Here is an 18,689-nt window from a genome sequence, read left to right as displayed (position 1 = left end):
AAAATATACATTGCACATCACTTTATCAACGTTTATTTTGGTTTAAATCGAGAGATTGTGGGAAACAAACTTGCATGATATTTTGCCATATACCCAAATTGTAAATATTTGACATTCGTTTGCCGTGGGTCGACGCAAGATAGTATGCAACCAAAGTAGGTTCATCTACGACTGTCTTTCCGCGTTGAGTTGCATCTTGTTTCGAGCTTACTTGAGTATGTGTCGATTTTGCTTCATCTTCATCACTACTGCATTGCATGATTTTGTCAACTTCCAATGTGCGTTGGCGAAATATTCGTGCAGCACGACTTTTGGGTCCATTTACAAGAACGGCGGTTTTGAGTCGTCGATAATCGCGATTGTAATCATAAACACATTTGGGTACATGCTCAAGAGCACCGACTTTAATTGCATATGCACAATCTTCCCACTTGAACGACTCGTTTGCTAAAAGGGTTTGGTGTACATGATATACAGTGTTAGTTTGATTTCCACACTCGAGTGCTACATCTACAATGTTACACCATCGGTGTTGGTCAGTCAACTTGCATGTAATGCCCCAGATAACAAAACTCGATTGGTATAGAAAAAAAAGAAATACAATCACAGCAAGTATCCCCGTGAACAAAAAAAACGCAGATATCCGTGGCTCAGCTTGAGATAAATACTATGGTTCGATTCACAAACATTAAGTACAAGGCTCGTTTAAAAGTATTCAGGGAATGAAACCACCTACATTCATCTGTATCCAAAATGGCATGTTTACAATTTTACTGATTCTTGGATCGCGATAGAGACGCCGACCCAGATCCAACTCTTTATACGTAAGCTGAAGAGCACGAAAAGAGTAAAATGCACCCATTGCGCAATACATTGAAGTAGAGATCAAAAACGATAAAAACCATCTATTGTTGTAGTGCCCAACGCAGTTATTGACTAAATGTGTTGTTTTTAGTGCAAACCATTGAATAAGCTCTGATACGCATAACTTGTTTAATTGTTATATCATTATTTTGGCCATTTATAACCTACTCCAAACACAATGATGGCTTGTGTAGACATAAAATCAATGCATACTCTGTGAGTCCTGTTGCACCAGTCAATCAAAAGGCAACATATACAATAAAGCGTAATTATAAAATCACTTACTCCAGCCGTGCAATACACCCTTTGCAAACAGAGCAGTGCTTTGACCTAGCTGGCCTGATGATAAAAGTAATTGTAGTTCAAAACAGGAAGATGGGCAATTTTAAATTAGCAGACTAAACCATCTCATCGCAACAGCATAAACCCAAATCCATGATTACTTTAGAGTCTTGCAAGTAGTACACTTGCGTGGCGTGAATAACCAATAATCGTAATCAAAGATCTGGCATGCACGATCAACATTTTTTGAAGTAATAAACCCTGGATCGATAGTTGATGCCATATAGAATGATGTGTATGTCCAAACGATAATTGGAATCACAATCCACCTAAAAATGGACAAGAATCAAATATCGTATCAACACGGATCGCACCTGATGTTTGTACATAAAATATACACTCGGATTACCATTGCATTTCTTTGTGGACACGAGATACGGTAAGTAGAAAAAACTCGATCAAACCACCACCAACAAGAAACAGATAAAATATTTGGCCAAGTGGGTGTTTGTCATTGTTAAGCCAATCCAGTTGTCGACTCATATAAGCCACACCTCGTTTTCCAAGTATTGCTCGCATCAAATATCTTTTTTTTAAATCCGGATGGTTAACTATGTTGTCCAGTCTAATCAACCCACAGCAAATTATCCTATTAAAATCAACAGCTGAATTCAAATGGTTTACCCTAGTAGATTTGGAATGGTAGATGTAATGAAATAGTGGAGTGTGCCCACCCATGTTTGATACAATGTCTTGGTTGCACCAAATACCAGGACAAACACAAAAGCTGCCACTATCGCCAAGATACCAGCTATAAAACTGAATGACTAGTCAAATGATGTGTAGAGTTGATAAATTAGCGAGAATTTGCCACAATTCAAGATGTTGAAATGGCAGTCTTTGCAGATCATGATAACAGCTCAAAAATTTAGGTAAAGGTCAACTTGAATGATTTAAGACGAAACTGGTTTCCTATTTATATTGACTAGCATTGACTGAATGCTACTCACCACCATGGCAAGGTTATTTGCAGCACAAAATGTAAACCAGAAAGCGCATGTTAAACCAAAAGCAAATCACATGATATCATGTGATTTGATTGTACGCTTGAAGACTAGCAAGAATATGAACTGAATCTAGTAATCAACCATGTCTGGTAGTGCGGCTCTTGTTACTATCCAACAGGTCCTTGAGGCTCTCGATGCCCTGTACAATTCCAAAGACAATTCAAAATATTCTAGGAAAGAGGCTGGAATTTGGCTGGAAACCTTTCAGAAAACGGTGCAGTTTTGTGCTAATTCCTATTATTGCTATTAATCTACTCGTCTTATTGTTGCAATCAATCTATTGTCTGCAGTCTAGTTGTGACTAAACATGTCTTGAATTGCATGATTTCTTTCGATTGTTTTGCTGCACCACATTTGATAAATACCTTGTGCAATAATGTTGATTCAAATCTGATTCTACTCTCGATGCTGGCAACATGCTGCCAGATCTACTCCCACCCGACTCTATATTATCAACCATGGTTTCTAATGCGTCAAGAATTTAATGTTTTGATCATTAGTCAACTGCTTGGTCCATTTCTGACAGTATTGTTCGGCAATCCAATGTTCCAAGCGAAGCCCGATTGTTTGCCGTACAAACCTTTCGTCAAAAGGTAAAATCAATATTTGGATTACTTGATGCACTGCTTCTGATGATCATATTTAGGATGGATCATTCTGTGAGATATACTCACACTCGGCTATGTGTTTTGATTTATCTTGTGCAAACTTACTACTCTTGCTTTAGATCGAGTATGATTTAGATGAACTGGATGTGGCTAGTCGTGAATCTCTTCGTGATGCTCTCATTCAACTGCTTTATGATAATAGATCAGCTACCAAAAACATAAAAACACAACTTTGCTTGTCACTTGCAGATCTGACAATCCAACTGCCTTCTTGGACCGATCCCGTGTCGCATATGATTCAAGTATGCAGTAATGATTCTGAAATGATGGCCATTTTATTCAAATTTCTTAGCATTTTACCAGAAGAGTTGCTTTACAATAACAAAATCCAGATTGACGTATGTATATTGAATTTTGCTTCATATCTGAGTGCCAATCAAGCAAATCTAATAGTTGATGGTCAAACTGTTACTAAATAATCCTGTTGTATAGAAAAATGTGATGCTTTCTCAAACTCAGTCGCTAATCACACGAAATTCTGAAAAAGTATTGCAGTTACTTTTACATTACCTTCCTCTTGCAGGTTTGTTGCCAAGCATTGATATATTATGACTTACTATTTATATCAATTTTTTACTACATCTATAGCTAATTAGTGCTGCAATTTTAAATCTAAAATTTTGCAACGCATCTATGGAATAGCCAGCGATGATATGAGATGTGAGATTCTCGTTTGCATGAACTCGTGGTTGCGATCTGGAGATATTTCTACTACCATGATCGAAAACACACCTATTATTGATATTGGGTTTCAAGCTCTTTCTTCTTCTGAAATGTTTGATACTGCAGTTGACATGGTTTGCGAGATCATTGTACGATCAGCAAAAAAGCCACTCAACACCAAGCTTTTGGAGATTATATATCCCAAACTGATTTCTTTGATTCCAATTTTGCACAAGTCATCAGACGACTATACTGTTGTTCTTGGAATTTGCCGTATTTTTGCAGAGGCTGGAGAACGTTATGCTGAACTCATTGCCGGAAATATGGCATCTTTTCAGGCCTTACTTGACGGTCTTTTATTCTGCGTTGCGCACGATGAGCTAGAGATTGCCAAGATCACCTTTAATGTCTGGAACTATATTGCCGAAGCACTCCTTACACCACAATACAGCGCATGCAAGCTTCAGTATCATCCTATTTACAGCAAGCTCATTGACACTATTTTAACGCATTTACAATATCCAGATGATTTGACTACATGGACTTTACAGGAACGAGACGAGTTTCGTGATTTTCGTCATGTTATGGGCGATGTACTCAAGGACTGTGTGCGAATTTTAGGAGATGAAGAAGCGCTTTCTCGGCCATTTGCTATTTTACAAACATTCTTTAATCCCGTCAATGGTACTACTTCTTTGACAGAGAGTGGAGCAGAATTAGCTTGGCCAAAGATTGAGGCTCCGTTATTTTCGCTCCGTGCAATGTGCCGTGAAATCAGCTTTTCCGAGTCGCGCTATCTGCCAGAAATCATGTCTATACTTTCTCGACTGCCAAACCATCCAAAAATCAAATATGCAGCTATTCTCGTGATAGGTCGATATGCAGAATGGACTAACGAGCACCCTGAAATGCTTTCATATCAACTAGACTATGTCTCTTCTGCATTTGATCAAGATAAAGATACAATTTCAGCCGCTAGTCAAACTTTTCGTGATCTGTGCAAATATTGCAGCAAGGTAAATTATTTGTCTGGATATTATTTTGGCTTGCCATTAAATTAGACATGAATAACAATTAATGCTCTTGCCATTGCATTCATTTCATTTTTGCTGTTGATTTTTGGGCGATAGCATCTTGTCAACTTGTTGCCTCAACTATATTCATTCTATGTACGCACCGTTGAATCTGTTTCCCGCGATGACTGCCGCCAACTCACGGAAGCTGTAGCACATATCATCAAAATCGTGCCATCTCCTGAAATCGTTGCTGCAGTGCAACTGTTTGCTCTACCGATTGCTCAAAAATTACATGCATTTGTTGGACTTTCGAATGAACCGAGCGCCGATCAAAAAAAAGAAATAGCATGTAAGTTGATTTTTTGAGTTTGCAAACATTTATATCTTGAAATGTTTTATTATACTAATGTGCTTGTTTAAATTCAATCTGCTTTAGGTGCCATCAATCAACTTTCCACCTTGTTTCGCTTTATTTTGCCTGATACTCCCTTGTCGCAGCCACACCCTTGTATTGATGTTGTAAAACAGATGTGGCCCATTATTCAAGAAGTATATAAACGCTATGGTAGCGACTCTTTCATAGCTGAGGTCATGTCGCGATTGTTGCAAAACATCCTTACTTCGTACAATCAGCATTCTCTTCCACTTCTTCCAAGTATCATTGAATTGCTTCTACAGCAATTTGAGTTGACCGGATTTTCTTGTCATATTTGGATTGCAGCGCGCTGTATTCGTAACTTTGGAAATGAGAATACCGATGAAGGTCGTCTTATATGTACTATGGTTGAGAAAATGGCCAGGCTTGTGTTTTCTTTAGTGCAAGCTTCAGGACAAAACATATCAGATATCGATGAAGGTACGAACGATGATAGTTTTCAAATGCTACTTGCGTTTTTTCTGGCATGTATACCTCTCATGCGAGTTTGAAGCTATTGCAAAATTTCCAGAGATTTGGACTAACCATTCATAAATTTCAAACTACACAACAATTTAGTTATTGAAGAATACCACATGATGCTTTCTGAATTTATTGATACCTGCCCAAATGCTTTCCTTGGGTCTACTCTTTGGACCTATACACTTGAATGTGCTTTATTTTGCCTTTCTGCACCATCGCTTGTTTCGCTTGCATCAGTTCTTCGATTCTTGCGCGATTTAGTCTCACTTGGTTTACCTTCCAACAAAGAACCTACCAACATGACTACTGCATCAGTGAGGGATATGCTTACTCAGAGTGGGCCAAAAATAGCCAAGGCTATTTTTGATGGGTTAATGTATACCTTTCCTCGCGATCGAGAAGTTGTGAAAGATGTAGCCAAAACACTTCAAGTCGAGTGTGAGATATTGGGAACTGTATCTGTGGTGGCATCTGTACGATCTGCTATAGAGTCGAGCTTCTTGGAATCTGAGCTTTCTGCTGAACTTTGCGAATCGTTTCTGCGTAAATTTGCAACGTAAGCAACGTATTTACTATTTTTGAAATGGAAGTTTTTGTCATACTAATATTTTGATCGAATTTTAGTGCATGCAACGAAGGAAATTTACGGCGTATTGAGAGTGTTGTACAGGATTTCGTTGTATCCTACTCACGTCTTAACCTTATCAATAGTCGAAAATAAACCATGTTGTTTTAATGTGATTTTTTCCACCACTATTTATATGCCCTATCACATTCAGAAACCATAGATGCTGGAAATTTAACTTGGCTCATTTAATCATGCTTTTGCCCGTCTTGAACTGAACCTCGAAATGCAATAATATAAATCAGCCTTTTACTGTGCGTGCTTCCGTGTCCATTCGAGGGCTGTTTTTGTATATTGTGCATAGTCTTGCCGAAACTGTTCTGCTATTGCAGGTACTAAGGGATCCTCTGGATTAGGCTCGGTAAGAATTTGCACTACAGCCATAAGCACCTCTGACAGTTTTGTCGATGGTTTCCATGCATCTGTCTTAATTAATCCCAAACAGATTGTTCCATCGTGATCAATATTGGGATGATAGACTTTTGTGGCAAATTTGATCTATGCAAGCAAATACACATCAAAGCAACTGTTGGTAAATAGTTTGAACGTTGCCAAGTGACTTGGTGGGTATCCCAGTCAATGGTAGTATTCGACGATTTTACCTGTGGTGGCTTGAATGGATAGTCTACTGGGAAATCAATTGTGATTTTGAATATGCCTTGAGCAAACGGTGAATTGGCCTGTAACAAAAGTAGATTCAGTAGAGTCGAAAGATTCATATATAAATTAAATCTTTTGCATGGAGATGATGTTGGATGGGTAACAGCTAGACACTCGAGTAGATTTACATGCGCTAAACCCTTCATAGATGGGCAGAATAAAGCAAATTAGCCGACTTACGGGACCAGTGACAATACCCTCCCAGTTCATGAGATTATCTTCAGACTTGGGTCCAATAGATACATTGGACATGGGGTTCTTTGTAAGATCTGCAAGCTCCTGTATTTAATTGGATGCAACATGAGTTGCAGGTGTCAAAAAGTAGCAGTTTAGTATGTAGAAAATGCAGCATCTAATCACCAATATTGCTAGTATATCTAATGGCCTTTGGTCACAATCAGATCAGATCAGAATACTTGCCTTTTGGATACGTCGAGTGCTGGCCATTTCGCTGTCAATCTGGCTTGGATTTTAGATGAAAACAATTTGAATTTTTGCTCAAGATGATCATCAGATACTCAGGTAATACATGATGCTCGTTGATGTACGAGTTGTTCAAGATAAGCCCAGTTGGCGTAGTGATTGCACTATTGATTGTCATTATAAAAAAATGTATTGTTTATTCAAGGCGATTCATTTGATTTCTGGGCGAGATATGATGGACGTATTCACAGGCAGTGACAATCGGCGATGCAAAACACTGCCATTGATGGCCTTTAAAGCAGTTATTTTTTCAATCGCACTTTCAAACTTTTTGAATCCATTGGTTTGATCAAAGCGTATCTGTCGACTGGTACTGGTTTGATTATGCAGATTCTCTGCCAGTCTATCGACATTTTGTTGCAATGCGTTATTTTCATTGTTGCAATTGGTAATCGCTGCGATGAAATCATTGTGCATTTCAATGCCATTTTCTTTGAGAACTGCAAGTACTTGAGCCTGTTTCTCTACAAAACTATCTCGCTCTTGAACCCCTAAAACCAAATCTATAATCTGCAACTTGAGTATTTTAAAACCCTCTAAAATTGATTCGATTTTACATGCTGCATCTGGCATGGATTGCTGTGAACCAGTCAAATCTGCAGCATCGTTAAAACGTGTCATCCCGTCAAGCAGTGTGGGTGTGCTTTTATAAAATATAGTTTTTGGATGGGTTGAAGAAACTTGATATTCTGTATCATTTACATTTGCTGTAGTGGGCGTTTCCAAGATAGTGGAAATTTCAGCTGCTGCTCCAATCATTTTGTCTAGGCTTGTCATGATTAAACTTTTGCCTTGGTTTTCTTTGTGAATTTTATCCATAAGAGTACCAATATGCTGTTCCAATGACTGAATCGTGTTGTTTAAATATTCAATCGTCCTATTACAGTTTTTATGGCGATTTGGTATCATCGTATGCTTATGAGCGAGTTTCTGCGCAGTTAATCCGAAATATCTATTATTTGACTGGATGCTAAACATTTCTTGACTAGCAGGATCTTTGTCTTTTGAATTAACCAGTCCATTTTGCAATATAGAGCGTGTATCCGCAATGAGTTCAAAACAGGCTTTAATCCATTTATCTTGCTCCATGGATGCTACAACACTTTTTGTTTGAAGATATTTGAATTTTTGCTCCAGTGCATTGCATTTTTGAATCTGCTGATTGCAGTCAAAAATAGAAGCTTTTTTTAAATTGGGATTAAGCTTTTGAATGGCCCTCGACTTCCAGGCTTGAAGAATTTCAATATATTTGGGTTTAATAAGGCTTTCTGAGATCCCAGAGGTTTCAGAGTAAGCAGCAGTTGCTTTATCTAAAGTGCAATCCCTGAGTAGAAACTTGTTAAATGTGCGTTTAATTGGATTTTCTTTTGGGATTGATGATTTAAAAAGTTGATGTAATGTAGTGGCAAGTGAACTCAAAGTGGTAGCGTTTGAAGCCAAATTCCTGAGTTCCAGTTGATTTTCTTCTGAAAGTGATTCAAGAATAAAGTCATGGTCGTGAATTGGTAAGTTATTCGGAGTGTCGTTTTGACTGATTTGAATTGTGTTGGAATTGCCGAAACCTTGATTAGCCAGGCGATTGTCATTTTCAGTGACTTGAGACTTTGACAGTACGATCGGTAAACTATCTTGATTAGAAACCATCATCTTTACATTTGTTCCATTAGTGGTATCAATCTTATGATTGACTGAGTGGATCAGTTTGTCGAGCACTGCTTGGGATCGTGTGTTTTGAAAACCACTTGAATTTATCTGTCGAGTATTTGCTAATGTAGCTGCTGCTGATTCCAGCTCTGTATTTTCCATTTTCGAGTCACCTCGAAACCCTTCTTTACCCGTCAACTCAAAAGTATTATTTACATTGCTTGATAATGGATTTGAAAATTGGACTTGATCATCTTGAAAACAATGTGACGGCATTTCTAGTTGATTTATACTGCATAAATGAAATTCTTTAGGATCAGAGTCTTCAGAAACACTGGAAACTAATGCCATTAGATCCGAGTTATTTTCAGTGTTTTGTGGTGAGAAAGATGATACTATTGAAGACTTGACACTAGATTGAGCTACACATTTTGAAGACTCGATGCTATTTTCACCTGAGCTAGTATTGTTGCTGTCAAATGAGATATCATTGCATGGCTGATTGAAATTTAAAACAGATGGATCTTTTGTACTCGTTTCACACATCGAGCTTTCAGTCAAAGGTATAGAAGCTACATTACACTCAGTGCTACTCAAAGACGACTTTAGCGCTACGACCCTATCTTCAAGCTCGGCTATTCTCTTGCGTGTCTTTTTTCGCGACTTTTCGGCATTCTTTATGATTTGTTTGAGATTTTGGGTTTTTCGGCACAGTTTGCCACAATCATTACATCTTCTTGCCATGGATAAGTATGATGTATACATACGCGTAGATGGACTGACAGTAGTGACTTTATTTTCTATATCGGCAGATGACTTGATCTTATTTAAGCTTTTGGTTGGATTATTTAAGATGAACTTATTTTTGATACTGTTATTTGAATGTTGCAGCTTTTCTGTAAAAATGTATGATATATCTTTGTCTAAAGTAGCTTGAAAATTCTGTAGGATTACTTTTGGTTAGTCAAAGACTTATAAAATAGCCTGAATACAGTTTTGAATAAAATGTATACATAAAGATACCATTTTGATTACCTTGTAATTGATATTTGTATTTGAATCTCCCAATTCAGCAATCGGAGCCACTCCCATGTTTTCCAAATGAGCAGTAATTCCCGCAGTATGTTCACAAATTACATGCAGTAATCGTTCAACTTCTTTTTTACAATCTGTATTGTCTAAAGTAGCAGATACAACCCCTTGGTCTACATCTACGACATCAGCAGATTTAGTCGGGTTGGTATTGTTCAAGATCTCCTGTGGTAATTTGGGCACAGTCGAGATATTTTCCAACACAAGGGTAGGCACCTCTTGATGAAAAATAGTACTTGTGTTGTCATCCCCTTTAGCTTTTATGCCGATTTCTTGAATTTCTTCGTGTTGTTGAGAACCATTGGTAATCTGTTGAGTAGAAATCACCTCATCGCAGTCTTCTGATCTCGTCGCGTCTTGAACACGCTTGGTCTGACGTATTATGCTGTCTTCCATCGAGGTCAGACCGGCATCTGATAGCAAAGAGTTTGAAGAGATATAGCTTTCACTTGATAAATACCTATGACTTTGTGCAGATATAGCCATCATTTTCGATGCCTTTTCGAGGCACTCTGAAAGAAGTTTCATAAGTTGTGGTTCAATTTTCATAATAGGTCTTCCAGCCAAATCATCCAAAGAGCGAGACAGCAAATGGGGTCGATACTCAATAGACAGGTCGTCAGTAAGAGAAGTAATAAGCTGGTCAAGTGCGAATATGGTTGGATGCATTTCGTATCGTTGAGATGCAACTAAAGGCTACTATTGTAATTTGGCAGGGTTTCAAATTTAAACTACAATTAAAATATGCAAGTCAAAATATATCTAGCAAATAAAGATAAATGCAGGTGATCTACTTTACATAAATACGGCTTGCAGTGATTGCTCCAAAATAAGCAATGGTTAAATATTCGTTGTTTTCCTACTACAAATTGGCTTTAATAAACCTTTTCAACGATTTGTGTCTGGAATTGATCGACGCATGAGCCCATTCTTTGTTATACTCGAGTCATTTTCTGCAAAGTTCAAGAATGGGCAATATAAAACTCCAAACCTCGCGCCGTTTGTTGAATGGTTAGTAATCCATGTCTAATCAAACAATATGTGGTTTTGTAGAATGAAATGATGTCTAGGATAACATGCGTGTTTGGAAATGCTGCATGCTGGTTAAAAAGTCGGAATATTACGGCCTTGAAAACTCCTTTGGTCAGTTTTCAAGCACACCAAACATCGTATGACGCACACAGTCAAACTATAGTTTGATTTGATGTGATCAAACCTTGTACTTTCGCCTTTGTTTGCATAGCCATATATTGTACGATCACCAGACTCGTTCATTGCAATCCAAAGATTTGGATTCCTAAATGGGCTACGAAAAAGGTTTAGATTAGCAGTTTTTCACTCACGTGAGGGATTTGTCGACCAAAGGATATTCAAGCAGTTTCAATTCTGCCATGTAATTGTCAATACCAATGACAGCGAATCGGCAATCATCGTATATGCGTGAATTCAAGGTGAGCCTTGCTAATTCAGATACTATCCAACTTCAAGTGATTCATCAGATACTTTATATTTAACAGATTAACAAGTGCCTATAACGATCACAGTTTGCTAACTTGATACCATTTGAAATTGCTTTATTGCAGCTTGTTGTAGTGGGAGGAGGAGGAGTTGGAAAATCAGCACTTACTATTCAATTTATCCAGGAGCATTTTGTAGACGAGTATGTCAGGCTTTATCAAGTTATATTATCCAGATATAGCAGATCGTTCTAGTGTGCATCTGCAATAATACAGAAATCACTATTTTGATATGCATCAATCGCTGGACAAAAGTTGCAGAGGATTTAAATCCTATATGTGCATCTTGCTGGGGAGTTGGTATGACTACACAGTTGGCTAACTGAATAGGGGAATACTATTATATTTTGTTTAGGTACGATCCCACCATTGAGGACTCGTATCGCAAACAGACCGTGGTGGATGGCGAAGTGGCTATGCTGGATGTATTAGATACCGCTGGACAAGAAGAATACAGTGCGATGCGAGGTAAAAAGTCCCAAACGACTCCATCTTACATATTGGAGAAACACCACTTTTCTCGAGAGATTAAAATAGAAACCGTATAATCTACCTGATCATCCTCCATTGCCATAACTTGTACATTTATCCCGTCTTCTAGTACTTGACTGTTGCGCCTTCTCTCCATTTGCAGACAGTCAAATCACATGATGCAACTGTATCTGAATGCAGCCACAAAATACGTATTGATTATGCAAATGGGACTGTCGTTGTTGCTTTTACGGGTCATTCCAACTGTATTGATTGTATTTTCATTTTCGTTGCACTCTAAACTTGAGATTGCAGCCATGTTCACGTAAAACGGAACGCTTTATCTTGCAGTCATTGCCACTATTTTGCTTTGGAATGGATAATGGATAAATATTCACTGTTCCCTACTGCAAATTGACTGCTTATTTAGTAGACACTCGACTCTTTCAAGTACAACGTCCATCATATGATGCACAAAAACAAATTACAGTTTCGAGCCCGTTTTTCTCTGCTTTTGGCATAGCCATGCATTGCACGATTGACAAATTTTAAACCTGACTCATCCATTGTAATCCCAATATTGTCAAACTTGGAATCTTGAATACGTTCGCGTTTTAATTGGAAACAAGATTGCAGTCTCAGAAATGCAGCAGTTGGCTTCATGCCAATCATCAAAAGATCAGTGTCCTAAAAAGTTCAAAGGACACAATGTTGTCCAGTAAATTTGGTGGAAACTGGCACCATTATTCCATAACATTGGCTATTTACTATGCACTGATACTCTTATTTAGTGTTTCATTTTACACGAGTATCGCTACACATGATTTGCTGATTCTAACTAAATGTTTGCTTTATTTTTATCAATATGCTAAACTTTCATCCTTGATCCTTTTTCATCTATAAATATCACAATTTGTCTTGATCAAACAACTTGACGTGGCGGATTCGTTAATCTACATGTAATTATTTCCTAAAATGCTACTGATGCACTGCATCTATGGAAACTATACATTACCAAACTCAGAACAGGTTGGTTTTGAAAACTGCTTAATTATTTACTTTTGTATACTGTACATGGTGTTTTGGCTAATAGTGTCTTTGACTTGGTTTGATTTTATTACGGTTTGCTCAATTAGTATATGAGGTCAGGCGAAGGATTCATGTGTGTCTATTCTGTCACGTCTAGACCTAGTTTTGAAGAGATCGAGCCATACTTTCGACAAATTTTGCGAGTCAAAGATGTGGAACGCTATCCAATCATCATCGTAGCCAACAAGGCAGATTTAATTTATGAAAGAATGATTACAAGTGTTGAAGGACAGGCGCTAGCTGCAAAACTTAAATCACATTACATTGAAACGTCCGCCAAGGAGAATTTTAATGTGACTGCTGCATTTCATGCACTTGTTCGCGAGGTACGTTGGTATTTTTATCTAGACTGAGTTTCCAAGAGCTCATTCAAGGACATTTGCTACATACTGCAATAGTGATTGATTTTGATCTGACGCATGCAATGGACAATTGCTTTTGATTTTTTCTAGATTCGCTATCGCAACAAAGCTACCGAACTAGCAATGAGAATGAATACAGGAATCCAACCCCCAAAAAAGCACAAGCGATCCAATTGCAAAATCATTTAGTATTTCAAACAAAAGAGTCAAGTCTAGCATGTCGACTTAAAATGCAATGCACTCTTCCACCTAATCCATTGGGTTCATAAAGCATACTATAGAATATTTTTGTTTACAGTCTTTTTCAATTTGCATATTATGGTTTTTTTATTGCTAGATTTGATCCGTTCGCATGTATATGTATTGAAATGTGTATTTTAGGCATGCTTACAATTTTATTTGAATCATAAAGCCATATTGTTATTTATAACTATTTGGAATATGCCTTGATGCTGAGTTTAAAGCTATTTCATGCATTGATTATTTTACAGCCGTATTCACGTAAAATGAAACACTAAATAATGGAATCAGAATACATGATAAACAGTCTCATATTTGGTACCAATCTTACTGGACAATATTGTCTTTGAACTCATTAGTTGACTGATCTCCATGCTTATTCTTGTACAAAAATACAGTGCAAATGTTTGCGTTCCTGTTCCAATACATTCCACATTCTTGACATATTTTCAGCCCCCAACTTTCTTTTTCTTCAACCCAAATACTGGGTGACTGGCATGGAAACAACTGTTGCATTCTTGAGATTGTTCTCTTGACCTAAAACGCGAGCGTATCTGATATTAGAATACAACAGAGGTTCAATAGAAAGACAATTAATATCCAATAACAACAAATATGTAACAATTGTTTATTCCGAAGCAAAATAATCAGTTCAAGATCAATACAAAAGTATTTCATTTTACGCGAATACGGTTTTAAAATGCGCAATATATTGAAAAGGTTGACCAAGTGATCTCTTGATATATTAAGCTAAACTACCGTTTTTTAAATCGTCCGCGATTCCCGCGCCAATATCCTGCTCGTCCTCTCCGCTGATTACCTTTTTTACCTGTTCCATCATGCCCTCCCGTTTTGCTTTCTTCTCCATTGGTATTGCAAGCACTTGTAGTGCCACGTGTCTTAGTTTTGGCAGTATACTGTCGCTTGCTAGTACTGCTGTTTCCTTCTTGAACTATACCAAGGTCTTGCCCTGAACCACTAGCACGCTTTCCTTTTTTCTTGGACTCTATTTCGGAAAATTGATTAAAATACTTTCCAAATGATCCAAGTGACTGCCCTGTATTTTTCAAATGCTGAATATTCACAAATCCATCGTAAGGAGTATCATTTTCATCCACATTGCATCCACCAGCAGCATTGTCGCTCTCGATATCATCAAATTGAACATTGTGTTGATTGGCTAGACAAGACGCATTCCAGTGTTGGTTATTGGATGTATGATCAAGATCCACTTCTTCAATGCCATCTGCCACGTATCGTTTAGAAGGTATGCTCATTTTAGCTGCTTTGGCTCCAATAGTACGGTCGTGGAAATACGCATCTGCTTGAGCATGACCTCTATGTGTATTCACTCGTGACGACTTGGACCAATAGGGCAAATGATGCTTCTGCTGATCTGGATGAATAAATGGCATTGCTCTACTATGAGACTGAGAATCTCTAGCAGAGTTTACACTAATACTCTTATTTTTAATCTCTAGTTCAAACTCATTCAAATCAATGACAGTTGTTTGTGAGTCGGGTATAGCAGTTGGACTTTCTTGTGACAAGTCTGGTGAATTACTGCGTTGTTGATCAATCTCTTGCAGTAAATCACTATTACTGTGTTTTGTAGAAAGCCAAGATGGTTCAAGCAAAGCATGCCGATTTGGTTTTGATATGGAAGCTGCAGATTTGATATCAGGGTTGTCATCCATAGAAAACATGGCGTGCAAAGCAGTGTTCTGAATTTCAATCGTTGACATGCCGGTTTGATTTGCCAATGAAACTGCACTAGTTTGATATTTTGCAGGCAGATCAACACACTTTGCAAACAATCGTCCAGAATTTGGAGAGGTATTTATAACAGTAGAATTAGCAGAAGAAACAGTTTTTTTAGTGCCCAATTCAACTTGATGTAACCCTTTGATTGCAGACATATGATCTTTAGAAATGGGTTTATGAAAGAATTGTAACAGAGCACTAGAACCGTTTGATGTGTGATGTCTATTAGATTTCACGTTAGCTTGGTCAAATATGTGAGGATCATCATCTTCGGAGCTAAAATCAAAAAGCGGGCATTTATCATTCTTGATGCTGTTGTTTAAAGGCTGTCGATCAAAAATAGGTCGTTTAGGTATTGGAGATGCCTGTACAGATTTAGTCTGTTGTAGTTGAAAATCATGATCACTATCGTGATCATTGAGTTCAAGTATTATTTTACGACTTGCTGTAGTTGCTGGCACTGACTGTGGGGTTTTGGCAAAAAACGATTTTTTGTGACAGGATTTGACTGAGCTGGAAGTTTTGCTAGGATTGTGCGATCTGATAGGACTTTTTAACACACCGTACAAAGAGTATATGTCCGATTTGAATGCTTCGTCCTCTTTTAAAAAAGATTGTGGTGAATTTGATGGATGGGCCTGATTTATGCTTGAATTGTGCACAGGTGTCTTGGTATTAGATCCATTGACAAAAGACAGACTATCTAGATTCGCCGTTGCAAATTTCTTGCTTTTAGTATATACAGAACTTGATTTTGGCTTGGATTTAGTTGGACTATTGTCGGATCTTTTCTTTGAATGAAAGACTGTGTCAGACTCAAAATCCTCGTCATCAGAATTACATATTAAATCCATGTTTGCTAGAGTGCATGGGGAAACATAAAAGGTTAGACATGCATTATGGATAGATTTGCTACAATCATTTAGTTTTAAATCCTCACCAAAAAGCCTTTCTTTTTTTAAAGGTGCTGGAGTAGGCGTAGCTACAGAGTGTGGCCTGCATGTTGTAGACAGTAGATCTGGCGACAAATTTTCATTTTGATGTGATAAAGGTTGACGAGCACGATCAGGACTGTGAATAAGAGATTGATTACAAGATTTTTCATTTAGGCTTGCTTGAATAGCCAAATCAAATTCGTCTTGCGAAAAATCGAGCGTTGAAGGAGTGTACTTTATTGAATGTGTGGGTTTTGCAAGAGGCTCTACATGGAACAAGGCAAAGTATCAATCGGACATTGAAAAATCAAAACCTGAATATATTCTTAACATGACAATAACACTCGTTTACAGTGTTTCAATTCCAGAGACTATTTGAAGATAAACATTACAATGCAAGTCTGGACAGAAATGATTTGTGCCAGACATTGAATTATCCTTTCTAATAAAAAGTCACTTACGAAACAAACGGGTGATTTTTTGCTGCATAGCAATGATAAAAATGATACAGATAAGGAATCCAATATTGCCAGTCGAATGAACAATCCGCAGATAAATGGGCTTGTTGGTGTTATGGCAAGTCCGGTTTGTCTGGAATCAAACAGCACTTTGCCCAATTATGTTTTGGCCAAACGCAGTGTCTAATTTGCCCAAATTCAAGTTTTATTGAAATTACAGTTCGATTTGCACTAAGCTTTGCTCTGCTCAACTGGATCTGGATGGACACTGCAATCAATCGTGTTCTAGACAGTGTAGAGATTTTACTTCCTGTGCAATCAAATATCCCGTCTATTGAGGCACGCATTTTGGAACGAGATCAAGACAATCATTCTATCCAACTGCGCAAGGCTCTGGCTGCCAGCAAGTTTGACACTGTTCACAAGTCTTCGTATCGTCGAAGAGTGAGTGGTAGTGCTCTATCTAGCCACTATCCTCATTTTGAAAGTGGTAGTACCATATCACCTAGCATTGATGCATCTACATCATCCACTCCTTCACACGGTGTTGCACTAAAACAAACCATTGCCAGATCTGGTCCAGAACTTGGCTCTAATATGCCTTTCAAACCCCTTTTTCCATCCCATGCTCAGTCTCAACTGGATAATACTCCGCTTCGTTATAGGCAACCCACCAAGATTGCTACTATGGATGAGCCAAATGCTCAAGTTCAATTGAATTCCTCAGCTACTCCATCACCAAGTCAACAATCACTCACTTCTGACACAACATCTCATATAGACTCTTCGCCCACTACAGTTCATCTTTCAAAAGAACAGCAGCGCAAGATTTTTCAGGCGCTCAAGAAAAAGATAAAATCACTTCAAACTGAGCTGGATGCTGTTAAAACAGAATCTAGATCCCAACTGGACTACAGTAATAATCAGATTCGTACATTGCAGGAAATCATCGAGTCCAAACAGCACCGTCTTAAAGTGCAAGCATCTTTAGGTTCATTGTCAAATACAGGAGGAGCAAATGCTAGTTGTAAGGATTCGGATAATCCATCTCCAAAGCATAAACAAGTATTGCCAGAAACAACGGATGCGTACACATTCAGTCTGAATGCGACTGTAAAGACTTTATCTACTCATATTAGCCAGCAAGCTGCAGAAATTGATCGTCTTACATCCACTATCACGTCATCTACAATACACTGTAACCCCGCCTCTACCGGTAATATCGCCCACTCAATCAACTCACTTGAGCTACAGGAGAAACGATTGCAAAACACCATTTGCAATACCACCAACAAAATGGCCGACTGTTTAGCTTTAGTATTTCCTGAACATAATTTCAATCCAGTACCATCTGACTCTATCAGTCGTATAGAGTTTGTTGTTTCTGGATTTGAAGCGCTACAAGCCAAGATGGACCAAATGGAAAGTTCCTACAAAGTTTATCTTGAGCGACACAGACTTGAACAAATCGAATCGAATCTTGTAGATGATAACCATATTCAATCTATAGACTTGAATGCAGACCGAAAGAAAAGGGAAATTGGGCAACTCAAGTTAACTCGAGATACCCACGAATCTATTGCTCGCGCTGTTGAACAAGGTTTATATGTAACACCATCAAAGACTGTACTTTCAACCCCCAGGCCTCAATCAATATCAATGCAAACCGCATACTCGACTCATCAGGAGATTCAACCTAAAATGATAGATGATGCACTTCCCAACACAGACAACCCGCTTGCAGACAGATGGTCCAGTATCTTGCGTACTCTGGAGCATCGACGGTCGAAACGCAATTCTGCTCAAGGGAATCGGAGATTGGAACCAGATTCAGTCTAGATGTGTATTATAGTCCGCCACTAATGACTCTTGTAATAAATACTCTGGAATG

At 38.1% G+C, this 18,689-nt stretch overlaps 7 protein-coding genes across 7 annotated transcripts; 3 read left to right on the top strand and 4 right to left on the bottom strand.

The window, feature by feature from the left end:
• Positions 1 to 25: 25 nt before the first annotated feature.
• On the bottom strand, positions 26 to 1,884 carry BATDEDRAFT_21600 (uncharacterized protein; the record flags this gene model as incomplete). Its single annotated transcript, XM_006675266.1, has 4 exons — positions 26 to 667; positions 737 to 905; positions 1,150 to 1,203; positions 1,556 to 1,884. The coding sequence occupies 4 exons, from the start codon at positions 1,882 to 1,884 to the stop codon at positions 26 to 28; spliced, it is 1,194 nt and encodes a 397-aa protein (XP_006675329.1).
• Positions 1,885 to 2,295: 411 nt separating this feature from the next.
• On the top strand, positions 2,296 to 5,487 carry BATDEDRAFT_8680 (uncharacterized protein; the record flags this gene model as incomplete). Its single annotated transcript, XM_006674975.1, has 7 exons — positions 2,296 to 2,427; positions 2,714 to 2,806; positions 2,941 to 3,219; positions 3,314 to 3,408; positions 3,528 to 4,560; positions 4,675 to 4,909; positions 4,997 to 5,487. 7 exons carry the CDS (start codon positions 2,296 to 2,298, stop codon positions 5,485 to 5,487), a joined length of 2,358 nt encoding a protein of 785 aa, XP_006675038.1.
• An 845-nt stretch (positions 5,488 to 6,332) lies between these two features.
• Positions 6,333 to 7,025, bottom strand: BATDEDRAFT_9165 (uncharacterized protein; the record flags this gene model as incomplete). Its single annotated transcript, XM_006675025.1, has 3 exons — positions 6,333 to 6,581; positions 6,686 to 6,763; positions 6,924 to 7,025. Coding segments are annotated over 3 exons (429 nt in total), but the record flags the coding sequence as incomplete, so codon positions are not given.
• A 351-nt stretch (positions 7,026 to 7,376) lies between these two features.
• BATDEDRAFT_85781 (uncharacterized protein) lies at positions 7,377 to 10,631 on the bottom strand (the record flags this gene model as incomplete). Its single annotated transcript, XM_006675933.1, has 2 exons — positions 7,377 to 9,812; positions 9,906 to 10,631. 2 exons carry the CDS (start codon positions 10,629 to 10,631, stop codon positions 7,377 to 7,379), a joined length of 3,162 nt encoding a protein of 1,053 aa, XP_006675996.1.
• A 911-nt stretch (positions 10,632 to 11,542) lies between these two features.
• BATDEDRAFT_9139 (uncharacterized protein) lies at positions 11,543 to 13,392 on the top strand (the record flags this gene model as incomplete). The annotated part of the gene is made up of 4 exons (XM_006675021.1): positions 11,543 to 11,622; positions 11,835 to 11,947; positions 12,975 to 12,979; positions 13,087 to 13,392. Coding segments are annotated over 4 exons (504 nt in total), but the record flags the coding sequence as incomplete, so codon positions are not given.
• Positions 13,393 to 14,396: 1,004 nt separating this feature from the next.
• BATDEDRAFT_85780 (uncharacterized protein) lies at positions 14,397 to 16,829 on the bottom strand (the record flags this gene model as incomplete). Its single annotated transcript, XM_006675932.1, has 2 exons — positions 14,397 to 16,606; positions 16,802 to 16,829. The coding sequence occupies 2 exons, from the start codon at positions 16,827 to 16,829 to the stop codon at positions 14,397 to 14,399; spliced, it is 2,238 nt and encodes a 745-aa protein (XP_006675995.1).
• A 230-nt stretch (positions 16,830 to 17,059) lies between these two features.
• BATDEDRAFT_85507 (uncharacterized protein) lies at positions 17,060 to 18,637 on the top strand (the record flags this gene model as incomplete). Its single annotated transcript, XM_006676232.1, has 1 exon — positions 17,060 to 18,637. One exon carries the CDS (start codon positions 17,060 to 17,062, stop codon positions 18,635 to 18,637), a length of 1,578 nt encoding a protein of 525 aa, XP_006676295.1.
• Positions 18,638 to 18,689: the final 52 nt, after the last annotated feature.

Source organism: Batrachochytrium dendrobatidis (genome assembly GCF_000203795.2).
Source record: "Batrachochytrium dendrobatidis JAM81 unplaced genomic scaffold BATDEscaffold_1, whole genome shotgun sequence".
Classification (NCBI taxonomy): domain Eukaryota; kingdom Fungi; phylum Chytridiomycota; class Chytridiomycetes; order Rhizophydiales; genus Batrachochytrium; species Batrachochytrium dendrobatidis.
Note: the sequence above shows the minus strand (reverse complement) of the source record. Positions and strands in the feature narration are given on the sequence as shown.